At 40.2% G+C, this 15866-nt stretch overlaps 1 protein-coding gene across 3 annotated transcripts in view; it reads right to left on the minus strand.

Annotated features, from left to right (window-relative positions):
* The window catches only part of LOC102406545 (S-adenosyl-L-methionine-dependent tRNA 4-demethylwyosine synthase TYW1), a 146071-nt gene that overhangs the window by 17780 nt on the left and 112425 nt on the right, over nt 1-15866 (minus strand). For all 3 annotated transcript variants that reach the window (XM_006070322.4, XM_044936074.2, XM_044936075.2), the window contains exons 14-15: nt 13456-13566; nt 3697-3864 (exon numbers count right to left, since the gene is read on the minus strand). In XM_006070322.4, coding sequence (XP_006070384.2) covers nt 3697-3864; nt 13456-13566 — 279 coding nt within the window. The remainder of the gene's footprint in view (nt 1-3696; nt 3865-13455; nt 13567-15866) is intronic.

Here is a 15866-nt window from a genome sequence, read left to right on the forward strand (position 1 = left end):
ACAATCCAAACGAGATTTCTATTTCCCTTTGGATGGATGTCTGTGTTGTTTCCTTAGAGTGGTGGCTCTCAAAACGTGAGTGCAGAATACTCACCATAATATTTTAAAATTTGGAAGGAAGAGCAGTGCTACTGGATAGCTGCTGGGTACCGTGTCAACTAGCAGCTTGAGAGAGTTCACAGTTTCAACATTAGGTTACGCTACGTTTCTTTCAATTATGTCTTAATAGACGGAACTGCTGGTTCTGTCTTTCCACCTATGGTTCTTGTGGAGAAGTTCCTGAGGCACTAGGGAACTATGAACGAGAAAGTGTGAGAGTTCTGTGCTGGGGTACGCACGCCTCAGGGTGCGCATACTGGAGTTCTCACCTTGACCACGTCTCTCACTACCGTGCTCTCTAATCACAAATTGTTGCCTCCATCATCTGATATCTATAATCTACTGGAACTGCTTGCTGCTACTGCAGTGAACTTATCCACTCCCTACCCTAAGTCCCCGAACAAACCAATAAAAAGCAATATGCAAACAGTACAACCTCAGTGAAGGTCATCGTCACTATCAGCCACGTACCCAAGTCAGAAACCAGGGGGCCACTCGGACTCGGCAGGCCCTTTAATACAACAGCCCTCATTCAGCACTTCCCCAAGACCACCTCCTCCCCACGCTCCCCCGTCACAGCAATTTGTGTCAGACCCTCAGCATCTAGCCCTCAGACTGCTGGACTTTCACAACCCTTTTTAACTGGTTTCTCTGTCTTGCTATTCATCCTCTATAATATTGCTAGAGAAATTTTTCTGCAACTCCAATCTGATTGTGTCATTCCCCTTCTTAAAACTCTTTGGTGCCTGCCCACGCCATATGGAAAAATGCACATTTAGGATACCATTCAATGCCATCAGTGATCTTGCCCCTGCCAAATCACCCCTGCGCCTTTTAGCCCTCCTCTTGACCTCCTGCCATACCAAACTACTTTGGAGTTGTCCCAATGTGCCAGGGCTCCACACTTCCTCATGGACCACATCTTGGGCATCATTTAAGACCCAGTCAAACAGCAACTCCTCTGTGAAATCTCTCCTGATAGTACCATAGTCCCAAGTGTGCTCTCCTTTGGGCTCCATTCTAATCTTTCATCACTGACCTGAAATAATTTGGGGGCATTTATTTGTTTAGATGTTTGTCTTTTTTTGGTAGACCATTCTTGAAGGCAGGGATCTTTTTTTTTAAACTCGTCTTTATGTCAGCACAGTGCCTGACACACCTGGGTATTCAGCACACATTAAAGAAAATAACGAAGGTCAATCTCAGACTCTCTCTTCTGTCTGGCACGTACTTTGTACCTATGTCTGTTGTTGCATTTATCACACTGGATTTCAGTAATTTGCTTGGCCATCTTCTGAGGGCTCCCTGTGGATAGGCGCAGGCCAATAAAAGCATCAGTAACAACTACTATTTACGAACTGCTGATTTTATTTTAGGTTCCCTTCTGAGTACTTCAAATATATTAACTTTAATCTTGACAATAACATCTAAAGTCAGTATTATTAGTGTCAGTTTCGAGATGAAGTTTAGAGAGGCTTAATTGAGTGGAGGAGTGAAGAAAACAATCAGGCAATATGGGACATAGGACAGCAGTTCAAAATAATTGCGTACAGAACGCATGTTAATAGTAATCTTTAGTACATCCACTAGAAGAATAGAAAAAGTATACAATCCCCAGCCTACCTGGAGCAAAACTAAGATCTACTAAGGCTGAGAAAAGGAAAAAAGTGCAGAAAGGGAAGGAAGAGGGGTTCCAGAAGAAGCTGGAAAGGCAGACAGAGACTGATCACACAGGATGCTGGGGGCCACATTACAGGATTTTGATTTTCATACTAAAAGCAATGGGAGGTCAATCAAAGGCAGCAAGAGATCTACGTTCTACAAAGCCTTCTCTGGCTATGGTGTGAAGGCCAGACTTAAGGGAGGAAGAGAGAACTCTGCCACCACTGTCAGGACTATTTCCAGGGCACTGCCCCTCCAATCAAGTAATTTTTTTAAAGGTACTACCTTACCTGAAAAAGAACAGTAACTAAAAAGCTAGAAAATAAAATTCTGTTTTTTGGCTTTAATTTTTTAAGATTTACTTTGTAAGTTAATTGTCTTTGCAGCTACTTTAATGAACATTTCAAATACTAGGCGGCTTTTATTTCTTTGTTCCCCGATGCTCCCAGAACACATTCTTCTGTCCAAATATTTAAGTCTGACAGATCATTAGGTCAGATATTTATAATCTCACTGCGACTAAGACATGAGGGCCTTTTAACCTCCTGTTTGTTTGAGCCTAGATCAAGTGACATTTTAATTGAGCGCTTCTAATATTATTAAATATCATTAACCTATGAAGCTGTTCTGGAAGCCACTTAGGTTGTGGGGAGGAAAAAGTGAGACTCATGTTCGAATTAATGAAGCCTGACTTGACTCACATAAAAAACATTTTTATAAGAAAAGGTAAGCCCATTCTTTATTACCTTTTGGGTATTAATTTATCCTTATTGTGATATAATTCAGAAACCATAAAATTCAATTTTTAAAGTATGCAATTCGGTGGGTTTTCGTACAGCCACAGAGTTGTGCAACCAACACCACTATGTAATTCCACAGCATTTTCATCATCCAAAAAGAAATCCCATACCTATTAGCAGTCACCTTCAGACCTGCTCTTCCCCCAGCCCCCATCAACCACTAAACCACGTTCTGACTCTAAGGATTGATCTGTCTGGACATTTCATATAAACAGAATCATATATCATGTGGCCTTTTGTGTCCATTTTGCATCTAGAATAATGTTTTCAAGGTTCAACCATGTTCACTTTTTTTAAAAAAGGAGAGTATGAACAGAAAACTAAGCAGAGAAGTAAAATGAGCCTCTATGTATCCATCAGTTATCCTCAAAAGCTCCCAACCCACCAACACACCCACACACTTCTCACCTAATACCATTCTGAATCAAACCCAAGACACTATTTCTGCATACATATTTCAGTAAGGGCATATCAGTATGATTGCTACTCTAACACTGGACTTCTGATTGGGTATTTTATTTCTTTTTAAGAGCCTGCCTCTACCAAAAACTGAATTTTTCCTTTGCTAGGCATTATTTACTTTAAAAATACATTAAATTTAGGTACTTTTTCTGTGTACTAAAAACACTAAAGAGGAAAAAGGAAAACTAAAATCCCAGAAACATTTCTGTGGAGGCCAGGATTCAAAGTGATCTAAAATTTGATAAACACCTCAATATTTCTTCTGACAGTCAAAAACTATCATATGAGGGTTGTTTACTATTTTAGCTTTCCCTTGTCATTCTAGGTAAAGGACTAGAGGTTATTACAAGGGTGTTTTGTTTTGTTTCTCAGGATGTGCCAGTTATAAGCCAGAAGGCACTTCAAGTGCCTGAGTGAGGGCTGAAAATGAAGCAGTCTCACACAGAAAAGGGGGTTTATGAGTCCAACAGACAGAATTCAGGGTTTTCTTAAAGTTCATTATAGGAAAGGTAGCAAACAAGTAGAATTGTTTCACTATATTATTATTATTATATTAGTATTATTCACTTATAATTTCACTATAATAAGGTGAGGGGGAAAATAAGGAGAAAAGAGAAGAAGGGAGCAAGAAGGACAAGGGTGATTGAAGAACGCATACCTGAGCTGTTCTTACCTTCTTGTGAGCTATTAGTAAACAGTTGGAATGCTCGTGTTCACAAGCGACTTCATAGTCGGGGATCAGATCCACCAACTCACAGACAAAGCGCACCACCTCCTCGTGCCAGGGCACGCTGGCCATGGTAAGACTGCTCGCCGAACTCTCTCCACAGTAGGTAACACCCTGTGGAAACAGAGACAGTTACAGGCCTATTCACATGTCACAGAGTAAGAGCTTCAGACCCAGACACGCTTCTAGAGGTCATCCAACAATCCAATCCAGGGCTTCCCTGGTGGCTCAAACGGTAAAGAATCTGCCTGCAATGCAGGAGACCTGGGTTCAATCCCTGGGTTGGGCAGATCCCTTGGAGAAGGGAATGTCTACCCACTCCAGTATTCTTGTGTGGAGAATTCCACGGACAGAAGAGCCTGGTGGGCTACAGTCCATGGGGTCATAAAGAGATCGGACATGACTGAGCAACTAACACACTTTCAAACCAAACCAAGCCAATCCAATCCATATTTTAAAGTGAAGAAAAAGTAATACAAAGATGATAAAATTTGCTTAGAAGCTCATACAAGTAGCAAGTGACAAAGATAACACTAGGGCTCCCAGGCCAAGGCTCTCTGCACTCTGACAAAGCTGGGGGCTTGGGTTCCTGTGCTTTGTGCTACCTCGCCATCTGCACAGTCTACTCACAATAATACTTTTCAACCGATTCAATCAGTACCTTCCCAATCAGATTCACTCATGCAGTATAAGAAATTGACTGTCATGGGATTATAATAATGGAGGCATAGCTGACACCCACAAAAATTCAATGAATAATTTATTGACTGGGGAAATAAGTTGAGCTCCCATTTTCGAGTAAAGTTTAGATTTGAGGTTGGTAAGATAGTGGAAGTCGCTCAGTCATGTCCAGCTCTTTGTGACGCCATGGATGGTACATTTCATGGAATTCTCCAGGCCAGAATACTGGAGTGGGTAGCCGTTCCCTTTTCCAGGGGATCTTCCCAACCCAGGGATCAAACCCAGGTCTCCCACATGGCAGGTGGATTCTTTACCAGCTGAACCACAAGAGAAGCCCAAGAATACTGGAGTGGGTAGCCTATCCCTTCTCCAGTAGATCTTCCCGATTCAGGAATCGAACCAGGGTCTCCTGCACTGCAGGCAGATTCTTTACCAACTGAGCTATCAGGGAAACCTGAGGCTGGTAAACTTTCTGTAAAGGGCCAGATAGGGATTCCTTTCAAATTATTCTCTAAAGAGACCACTTTGTAATATATGTTGTATGTGGATGTGTATTGGGTTGGCCAAAATGTTCATTTAAGTTTTTCATATGATATTATGGGAAAACGCAAACAAACTTTTTGGCCAACCCAATATAAACACAGAATCATGCCAAAACGAAAATACATTTGTAGAAATACATACATACATATATACACACACACACACACACACACATATATACATGTATCTACCCCTATAGAGATTCTCTCATTCAGTACAAATGCATTAAGATAAATTGGTTTTTAACTCTCTTGAATTCTACCTGACAGCCAAAAGTTCCATAACTAATTTCTTTAACTGGTAAGTTACATAGTGATAAGTGATTAATGACGAATTTTCAATAATAAGGAATATATCTAAACTTTGTAGGCTCTCTAAATACCTAAGAAATCAAACTTACTTGAAAAAAAGATTTGAATAGTCTAGATATGTTGCTACTAAGTAAAGAATAAAATAAAAAAAGATGCTGTCTCTGAGATGCACACATACGCACAGACTGGAGGGGGTAGAATGACATTAAATGAAAAGCTCACAATGAGCAAAGCAGAGTGATCGTGACCCTACAGATGGCAGAGCTGGGAGGGGGCCAAAAACTCAGATGAGTTCTGCAAAACCCTCCACTCCAGATGGCTGTTCAAAGACTATTGTATACTACACTGAGATGACCTTTGCTGAACATAAACTAGAGGTAACCCAGCTTAATTACAATAAACTAGAGAATCTTCTCTATTAGCCCAATGATTTACAGAATTCATTAAACTGAGTTCAGTTTTAGCTGAATAAAAAAAGCAAACAATAGTTTAAAACTCTTTAAAAAAGCGTAGTTGAAAAATTGTACTGAACTTGCCCAAATGTATTAAAAACACATGAAAATGATTTATTCCTAAGTCAAATTAGCCATAAATATGAACTTTACTTCACTTTAAATATTGTTTATGATGGACGAATTATATGAATAACCAAGCAGATAGTGGCTAATTCAGAGGAATTTATTTTTAATATTTACCTTAATTCACTGAAGCAGAGGTTTTAGGTAAGATCTTATATTCATGACAATGGCTTTGGAAAATAGTTTAATTGATTTAGCCATGCCACTGGTGTAGTGGTTATCATGCAAGATTCCCAGGAGGCGCAGATTATGCCTTGTACTTGGGCTTCCTTTGAGATTCAGCTGGTAAAGAATCACCTTTGCAGGAGACCTTGGTTCGATTCCTGGGTTGGGAAGATCCCCTGCAGAAGGGATAGGTTACCCACTCCAGTATTCTTGGGCTTCCCTCGTAGCTCAGCTGGTAAAAATTCTGCCTGCAATGTGGGAGACCTGGGTTCAATCCCTGGGTTGGGAAGATCCCCTGGAGAAGGGAAAGGCTACCACTCCAATATCCTGGACTGGAGAATTTCATGGACTGTATAGCCTACGGGGTCACAAAGAGTCGGACACGACTGAGCCATTTTCACTTAACATTGATTATTCAGCAATAATAAAGCACAATATGCTAAGGAAACATTTGGTTTGGAAAGGAAAGAGTGATTGTCATAGGTCATCACTAGGCCTTCACTTTCTCTACATGTTCACATGATACCTTATAACTAACAAAGTATTTTCGTGTAAAAATTCTCTTTCTAGCCAGACAAAATCCTCGGAGGTGGGCAGTATGGGTGACTTCCTGAGCCAACTACAGAGCCCGAGCCTTCATCGTGACACAACTGCGACAGGTAGAAACCGGCCCCAGTGAACCGGGGGCTGCCCTGGTGGCTGAGATGGCAAAGAATCCGCCTGCAGTGAGGGAGACCTGCGTTCGATCCCTGGGTTGGGAAGATCCCCTGGAGGAGGGCATGGCAACCCACTCCGGTATTCTTGCTTGGAGAATTCCATGGACAGAGGAACCTGGCGGGCTACGATCCATGGGGTTGCAAAGAGTCGGACATGACTGTGTGACAAAGCACAGCTCCCACCAGTGAGCTGGTCTCCGGCAGCTGCCCCTCCAGTGCTCCCCACTCTGCATGGGCTACTTCACTTCACGCCACACTCCTGTCTACTGATGAACCGCCTGGACCTGATTCCTGATCACACTTGCCCCTGAACTGTCTCAAAATGTCTCCTTTTCCCTCAGACCACAGCTCTCTGCCACCTTCTCCTACCAGCACAACCCCCACTCCGTTTATCACCAGCACCGTGTTCTTTCCTCCCAACTTTGAAAAAACGTCCTTAAGAAAACAGATGGGAAGAATGTGGCGGCTGAAAGCACTCACTCCAGATATCTGCAGGCTGAGGAGTGACAGGCAGACCCAAAGAAAGTTCCCGAGGAGCAGGACCACTTACGTGTCTTGGTATTTGTGGTGAAATGCACAACCCACAGCATTACATTTGGAGAAGGAAATGGCGACCCACTCTAGTATTCTTGCCTGGAGAATCCCAAGGACAGAGAAGCCTGGTGGGCTACAGCTCATGGGGTCGCAAAGAGTAGGACACAACTAAGTGACTCACACACACACACAAACCATTACATTACACTGGTGTCTTCTGGAGGGACCACTCTGCTCAAGGAGATGAGGGCCACCAGGTAGGTCTTTTTTACAGGCTGCTTAGAAAGTTCACCTGGGGATTCAAAGTCTATGGGAACAGCAGTATTTTGGCTCTTGAAATTCTAATTATACTGACTGGGTATCAAAAGGCTCCTGATATTATTCTTTTGTCCCTGATCGTTTTGAGGACAGAAGAAATGTTGTCTTCGTGACTTTTTGCAGCAATACATGTCAGTTTTAAAAATGCTTCAATCACTGCCAGCCCCCCCCTCCAATACCAGCCCAAATTTCTCAGCATAGCACCTGAGGCCTTCTTACTAGACTCAGCATCCAGTCTTTCCCCAGCTAAAATCGCCACCATTTTTTTTTCCCACCATTTTTTTGATCTTCTGCCAGAAACCCCCATCCCATCTAATCCCAGATTTATCATGTCTTGTGCCTATCTCTTACCAGATAACGCACACAAAGATGTGTCTAAATCCTGAGCTCTCAAAGGGCAGAAACTGTACCTTGTTCTTCTCTGTACCCTCAACCAATCTGTCCTAAGACCAAGTCACACATTTCTTCCATGACATTAGACTTCATAACTCTTTCTAATACAAAATTTCCTTCATATCTTTCATGACTTTTCTGCTCTTTAATGATTATGAACCAACTGAAAGCACTGCTCAGGTATTGCTGCATACTTGAACAACTAACAATTGTAAGGAATCTGCCCGATATGACCAATATTCCCTAACGTTTGTGTGCAGAAACAGGGTGAGGTATGCTAAGTCATTTGTTTTGCAAGGCGCATTCTGCAAGGACTGAGCTCTGTCGAGAGTCACAGTGCTAACGGGAAGAAGGTTTTAAATCATTTGACAACAAATAATTACTGCACTTACTCGTCTCAAAGTGTAGTGCTAGGCACAGAATACAAAGACAGTATTTCATTTACAAAATGGATTGTGCTATGAAAGCTTCTCAATAAGGCAGATGTTTACAACGCCAAACACATTTTCTTAAACAAGTAAGCAAATAACAATGGTTAAGTTTCTCAGGCTAGCAAATAGAGGCCCATTTAAGCCTAATGAACCCAAAATACATGATAATTTACAGGGAATGGAACAGAGAGAGGTTTTATGAGACTAAAAGTGAAAGTAAAGAGAAAATCGATATAATAAGCAGCTTCTATCGATTCATTTTTAATAATATGCTTGATGGAAAGTGATCTAAGCAGTTATTGACCCCAGGCATAAGTCACCCCCTTGAATTCTCAACCAAAGCTATTAAATTGAAATTATTAGTCTAATTTTAATACTGACGAAATTTAGGCTCAATGAAGGTAAGTAATCTGTCCCAGGTGACATCAGTACCTTTTAGGAATACAGCAAAGTTTACACATCTTCCCCACTGGGGACTATGAGAGACACGGCTACACCCTCCACATTCACACACACATCCAGGAAACCCAGGGAAAGGATATGAATGGAATCTGAGAGCCCCAGGTATATCACTATCCCAGGGTCATCTTACATTATCAACTTCACATCTTTGGGGTGTTCGTGTGACCTTGAGGCACTATTAAGCTTTAACACTAACTCCTTTCGAAGGCTGGACCCTGGGAGACTTTTTTTTTTTTTTACCAAGAGATAGATACGGGATGGGCTTCCCCAGCGGCTCAGACGGTAAAGAATCTGCCTGCCCGTGCAGGAGATGCAGGTTCATCCCTGTGCCAGGAAGATACTTTGGAGAAGGAATGGCTACCCACTCCAGTATTCTTGCCTGGAAAATCCCATGCACAGAGTAGGCTGGCAGGCTACAATCCGTAGGGTCACAAAAAGTTGGACACGACTGTGCGACTAACACATCACTTCACAGGTAAGAGATAAATCTCCAGGCACCACTGTGTCAGTGTGTGAATTTTTTCCTAATTCGTCTGTTTGCTAAAGGTCAAAGGGCCTAGTCTTCTGCCTTCACACCCACATCCTGTCTCTAATGGAGCTGCACACACTCACCACAACTGGAGAAAGCCCACACACAGCAACAAAGACCCAGCACAGCCAAAAATCAATCAATCAATAAAATTTTTTTTAAAAAGGCCCAGGTATTTGATATTACAGAGTCAAGTGACCATCACATACTTTCTCCTGGTACAACACAAACTGTTTTCTGTTACTCTATATTTTATAATTTAAATATGACATTTTACATCATGATTAGATTACACACTTCTCCAAGAATTTTTCAATAAAAAAAAAAATCTCTCCAAGTAGCTCATTTTACTTCTGCAGATGTGGCCTTGCTCAGCAAGACATCCATTTCCCAAACAGCATATCCAAATTTAGGCACAAAATCTGTACCTATGGTGCTTTGACGAGGCCTGGCATGTGGAGAGAGCACAGAAATATTTATTAAAGGCAAGGATAAAACAGTAAAATGGAAATCTTGTTTGAAAGAAACTATGTCATTATAACATCTCAGCTACACGCAAGAAGGCTTCACCTGTTTTCAAGTTATAGCAATAGTTTGTCCAAATACAAAATGCCCATCAGAGAATTACACTGTTTACAAAGTGGTCATCTTTCATTAAAAAATAATTCTGCTTGATTATTTTCAGATTATAAAATATCTTGTTCATTACAGAAAACATGACTGCAAAGAAAGAAGGAAGGAGAAAAAAAGGTGATGGTGTGATCCAGCCAAGTTGCTTAATAATAGATGTTTTACTGCAATATAATTTGAAGCAACATTCTTTAATAGCTAAGTCATCAATTAAACCACCACTAATCCTTGACACTGGCAAGGTTTTGTAAAGCCAAGGCATATATTTAAGATGTAGTTTGTATCTTTGCATCATTAGAGTTCTTGCCAAGAGGAGCCTTTTGAAATTAAGAACAACTTTAAAAGTGTCTTTGACCTGACTAGAGATTGCTACACACTCAGATAGCAATATTTCATCTGCTCCAACCTCCCCATCCCTCCAGAAGACAGTCATACAGAATGCTGAACTTACTAAAAGATAGCTCTAAGAAATATCCTTTGACATGACAGAGGGCACCCAGCTTCATAAACATGAATGGAAGAGTGGAGCTCTGAGAGATTAGGTGAATTTTCTGGTCACTTTCTCTCATTTTTGCATATTCTTAGTTGTCCATGAAAGCCTAGCATATTATCTGCCTCTTAATATTCTATAGCTTTAACTACTTACTGTCTCATGCTGATGACTTCCAAGTCATTATTGCCAGGCTTGTCTCATCCCCAGGACTCCAGGCTTATATAACCTATGGCTTATTTGAACCTATCCTTAGGGCTTCCCTGTTGGCTCAGAGGTTAAAGCATCTGCCTGCAATGCAGGAGACCTGGGTTCAATCCCTGGATCAGGAAGATCCCCTGGAGAAGGAAATGGCAACCCAGTATTCTTGCCTGGAGAATCCCATAGACGGAGAAGCTTGGTGGGCTACAGTCCATGGGGTCGCAAAGAGTCGGACACAACTGAGCGACTTCACTCACTTAGATATTTAAAAGCTATCTCAGATTACTCAGGCTAACACAAAACTCATGAACTCGCTCCCCAAATCAGCCTCTCTTCTCCATTGGTCTTCTCCACATCAGCAAATTGTTCCACATCCACACGGTTGCTTAAGCCAAACACCCAGGCACTATTTTGATTCCTTTTGTTCTGTCATTTCCTACATCATCTAATAAGTTCGATTGGATCTACTTTCAAAATTCATCACGGAAGCACCCACTCCTTTCCAACTATATCACCAAAGACCTTCCCCAAGCCATCACACTTCTTGCTTGGCAAAAGTTTTGTTACTGGTCTACCTACTTCTACTACTGCCCTTGTAAACCAACTCACAGCAACAGCAGGGTGATCTTTTAAAATCATAAATCAGATCTCATCACTCTCTAGCTTTTAAAATCCTTTCCAAGTACACCAAGTATAAAAAAAAGTTTTATCATTAAACTTAGTATAAAATTTGATTCTGTTATCCTTGTACGAAAGGCCTAACAAAATCTGGCCCCAGCCCTCTTCTCTGATTCATCTTGTACCACAGCCAACTCCAACCGCCCCAGAGGTCACAAAGGCCCTCTTGCAGACTAGCTGTGTCATCTGCCCAGAATGCTCTGACCCCAAGCCTTTGAATATTGTGTTGCTTCTTCCTACTCAGGTATCAATTTTTAAAAGAGTAATCTCCTCAAAAAACCTTCCTGCTTACGAAATCTAAAACAGCCAACCACAATATCTAGCAAAACAGCATATCCATGTATCCTTCCACACATCAATCCACTTACAGGTATTTATCCCAAAGGAACACGGGCAAAAATATGACATTAAATGCCGCCTGCTAGAAATCGTCACCAATGAAATCATCTTGAAATGCAAACACACACACACACACCCCTGATCAATCTTCTTTTGCTCTAACTACTAACCCAAAGAAAATATATGGGGCAGAAGAATATGTAATAGAGCAAAATCTAAAATTTAAATACAGGGAACTAACCAGGATAAATGACCCATTTTTTCCAACAAAATAAATTACTAGGGGAATTAATTACTAGCAGAACTAATAGACTAAAAGAAATTAAAGACAGAAATAATCCAATTCTAACCCTTATTTGGATCTAGATTTTCAAATAACCCCAGCTTCCCCGGTGGCTCAGAGGGTAAAGCATCTGCCTGTGATGCAGGAGACCCAGGTTCGATCCCTTGGTCGGGAAGACGCCCTGGAGAAGGAAATGGCAACCTACTCCAGTATTCTGGCCTGGAGAATCCCATGGACACAGGAGCCTGGTGGACTACAGTCCATAGCGTCACAAGGAGTCAGACACGACTGAGCGACTACCCTTTTCAAATAACCAAGACAGTTGGTTTAAGAGGATATGATGTATGTACACAATGGAATATTACTCAGGCATTAAAAAGAATAAAATATTACCATTTGCAGCAACACAGATCATCTAGAGAATATCATACTAGTCAAAAAAAGACAAATGTTACAGGGGATCATTTACGTGAAGAATCTTGAAAAGAATACAAATGAATCTACATACAAAATAGAAACAGACTCATAGACATAGAAAACAAACTTAGTTATTACCAAAGGGGAAAGGGAAGAGTAAATTAGGAGTATGGGATTAATCAATGAACATTACTATACATAAAGTAGACAAGCAACAAAGATTTACTATATAACACAGGGAACTATATTCAATATCTTATAATAACCTATAATAAAAAATAATCTGAAAAATATATATATAACTGAATTACTTTGCTGTATACCTGAAACTAATACAATATTGTAAATCAACTCTATTTCAAATTTAATCAGTCAAGTTTTAAATCTTATATGCCCCCAAACTTAAGAAATTACTATTAAAACGATTTAGTTGTAAGAACAATATTCTGAATAAGTGTTTAAAGTGAGTGCATATCTTTTAAAAATACACACTGAAACAGCTATAGGTAATGGTATAATGTGAGGATTTGCTTGAAAATAATAGGTAAGGGCAGGAAAATGGGTAGGAGTACAGCTGAAACATGAGCTGGTAATTTTTGAAGCTGGGTAATGGATGGATGGGGGTTCATTACATCAGTCTCTCTACTTCTGTATATATTTGAAGTTTTCCATAGCAAAGGTTTATTTAAATGTCAAACAATTACTCACTATAACTGTGTTCTACTTCTCTGCATATTAAAGTTACTATGTAGTGGACAGTACATTTATTTTCTGTTGACAGTCTATGGCTCGCTAAAATATAAGCTTTTTATACATGAGAGCAAATGCTTGGTCTTTATTGTTCTTATCCCCAGTGGCTAGAACAGCTCCAGGATCTTGATTAATATTTTTGCATAAATAAATCAAACATCCAGGACCTCGTGTAGGGTTTTAGAAGGTTGTAACCCCACCGTGGCCAGCAAAGCTCCAGGGGAAGTGTGCCCGGCACTGGCCGCCAGGGGCTTACCTTCACCTCGATGAAGTCAGGATTCCCCAGGGACACCAGCTCGGCATAGGCCTGGAGCTCATCCACGTTCCATGCCTTCACTAGAGTCAGTCTGTAGACAGTACGTTGTTGCTAAAAGACAGGAAAAGATAACTTTGTTTTTATCACCTTGGAAGATTTTCAAATTTCTTCAACCCACAGAAACCCCAGGCAAGGTGAAATCCAGTATGAACTTTTAAAAATTGAAGTTTACATTTTGTAGAAAGATGAAAAAAATGTAAACAATATCATAAGACTCCCAGAAGCCTTATAGGCACAAATATTGGCATATTTCTCTTCTCTCACTAATGGTATCTAACACTAGATACGTGCTAGTTGCTCAGTCATGTCTGACTCTTTGCAACCCCAAGGATTGTAGCCCGCCAGGGTCCTCTGTCCATAAGATTCTCCAGACAAGACTACTGGAGTGGGTAGCGATTATTCCCTTCTCCAGGGGATTTCCTGACTCAGGTATCGAACCTGGGTCTCCTGCATTGCAGGCAGATTCTTTACTGTCTGAGTCATTAACGCTAGATAAGATACCCAAAAGTTTCTTAACAAATACACTGAATTCCATTTGATCAGAAATAGTGAATTGACTAAATAGTTTCAGACTGTCAAAAATGAATTCAAATAACCTTCGGGCTCTCCGTTATCAATCAAAGTATTTATGATAAGGATTTTTAATTTACACTTTTCCTCTTTCCTGCTTTCTTATTATTTAATGATCCCTAGTTGGCAGAAAAGGCACACTGATGAACTGTCAATGTTGCCATTTGTTTGTCTGTCATGTAAAAAAAAGGTACTGATTTTCTGAAAAGCAACTAAACAACAGTTATGCACGCCTTTAAAAACTTTATACCCTTTGACTTTCCTTTCCAGGACCCTAGACAAACTGTGAAAAGTTCAAGGACTAACTCAAACATCTCAAAACAACATGATTAATGGTAGTTTAAAATCTACAACAAGAGTGGGGGCAGAACCTATGACTTGCCTTTAACAAGTAGAATACGCAAAGGTGATTGGTGCCTGTGATTATATGCGCATGATTGCATCCATTTGGAGCAAGTTCCTGGGCAGTATCCATGCTGCTAAACCTCAAACCATGCTTTAAGTAGCAATGTTCATTATACTCAAGACAAAGACAAAATGAGATGAGAGCTGAAAAGAATGATACCAATCTCTACATGCCCCCCAATGTCCACAGCAGAATTTATTTACAATTCCCAAGATATGGAAGCAACTTAAATGTCCACCAAAAGATGAATGGATAAAGATGTGGTATATATAAACAATAGAATATTACTCATAAAAATAATGAAATTTTGCCATTTGGAACACCATGGTTGGACTTGGAGATTATGCTAAATGAAATAAGGCAGTCAGAGAGAGGCAAACAATGAATGATATCACTTAGATGTGCAATCTAAAAAAAATACAACAAACCAATGAACATAACAAAACAGAAACGGATATAGAGAATAAATTAGTGGTTACCAGTGGGGAGAGGAAAGGGTGGAGGAGGGAGATAGGGGTAGGGGATTAAGAGATATAAACTATTATGTATAAAATAATCCACAAGGATATATTGTACAGCACAGGGGAATATAGCCAATATTTTATAATAACTATAAATGGAGTATAATCTTTTTGCAAATTGCTATACTGTACACCTGAAACTCACATAATATTGCACATCAACTATACTTCAATTAAAAGATACCAGTCTCTCTCTCTACTTTTGCTTATATCTGAAGATAACCAAGAGATGAAGAGATGAATATCATTAGGCGGCCACTTTAGAAAATGCACTCAAAACTTATTTTTCAAATGCAGTATATAAAGCATGAAAAGACACACATCTTCCAGATTCCCTTTACATAGCTAGAATTCACCCAATGCCAAAACCTAACAAAAATGGTAGAGAACTGCAGGCCAATCTCACTTGTATTTATACATGCAAAAATCTTACCGAAATTTTAGCAAATGAAATTCAGCGTTATGTTAAAAATTCTAGAAAAGGAGAGATGATTCAATATTAGTGAAGTCACTTAGTCATGACTGACTCTTTGCAACCCATGGACTGCAGCCCACCAGGATCCTCTGTCCATGGAATTCTCCAGGCAAGAACACTGGAGTGGGTTTTTCCTTCTCCAGGGGATCCTCCTGACCCAGGAATTGAACCTGGGTCTCCTGTATTGCAGGTGGATTCTTTACCATCTGAGCCACCAGGGAAGCCCATTCAATATTAGGTTATGTATTAATATAATTCATCACATTAATATTGCGACACAGAAAAATCAATCAGTCATCTTATAGATATAGTTTAAAGTCCATCCCTGATTTTAAAACAAAACAGAATGAACAACTGAAAAACCATTTGGTAAACTCAA

The sequence above is a fragment of the Bubalus bubalis genome, chromosome 24, assembly GCF_019923935.1.
Source record: "Bubalus bubalis isolate 160015118507 breed Murrah chromosome 24, NDDB_SH_1, whole genome shotgun sequence".
NCBI lineage: Eukaryota > Metazoa > Chordata > Mammalia > Artiodactyla > Bovidae > Bubalus > Bubalus bubalis.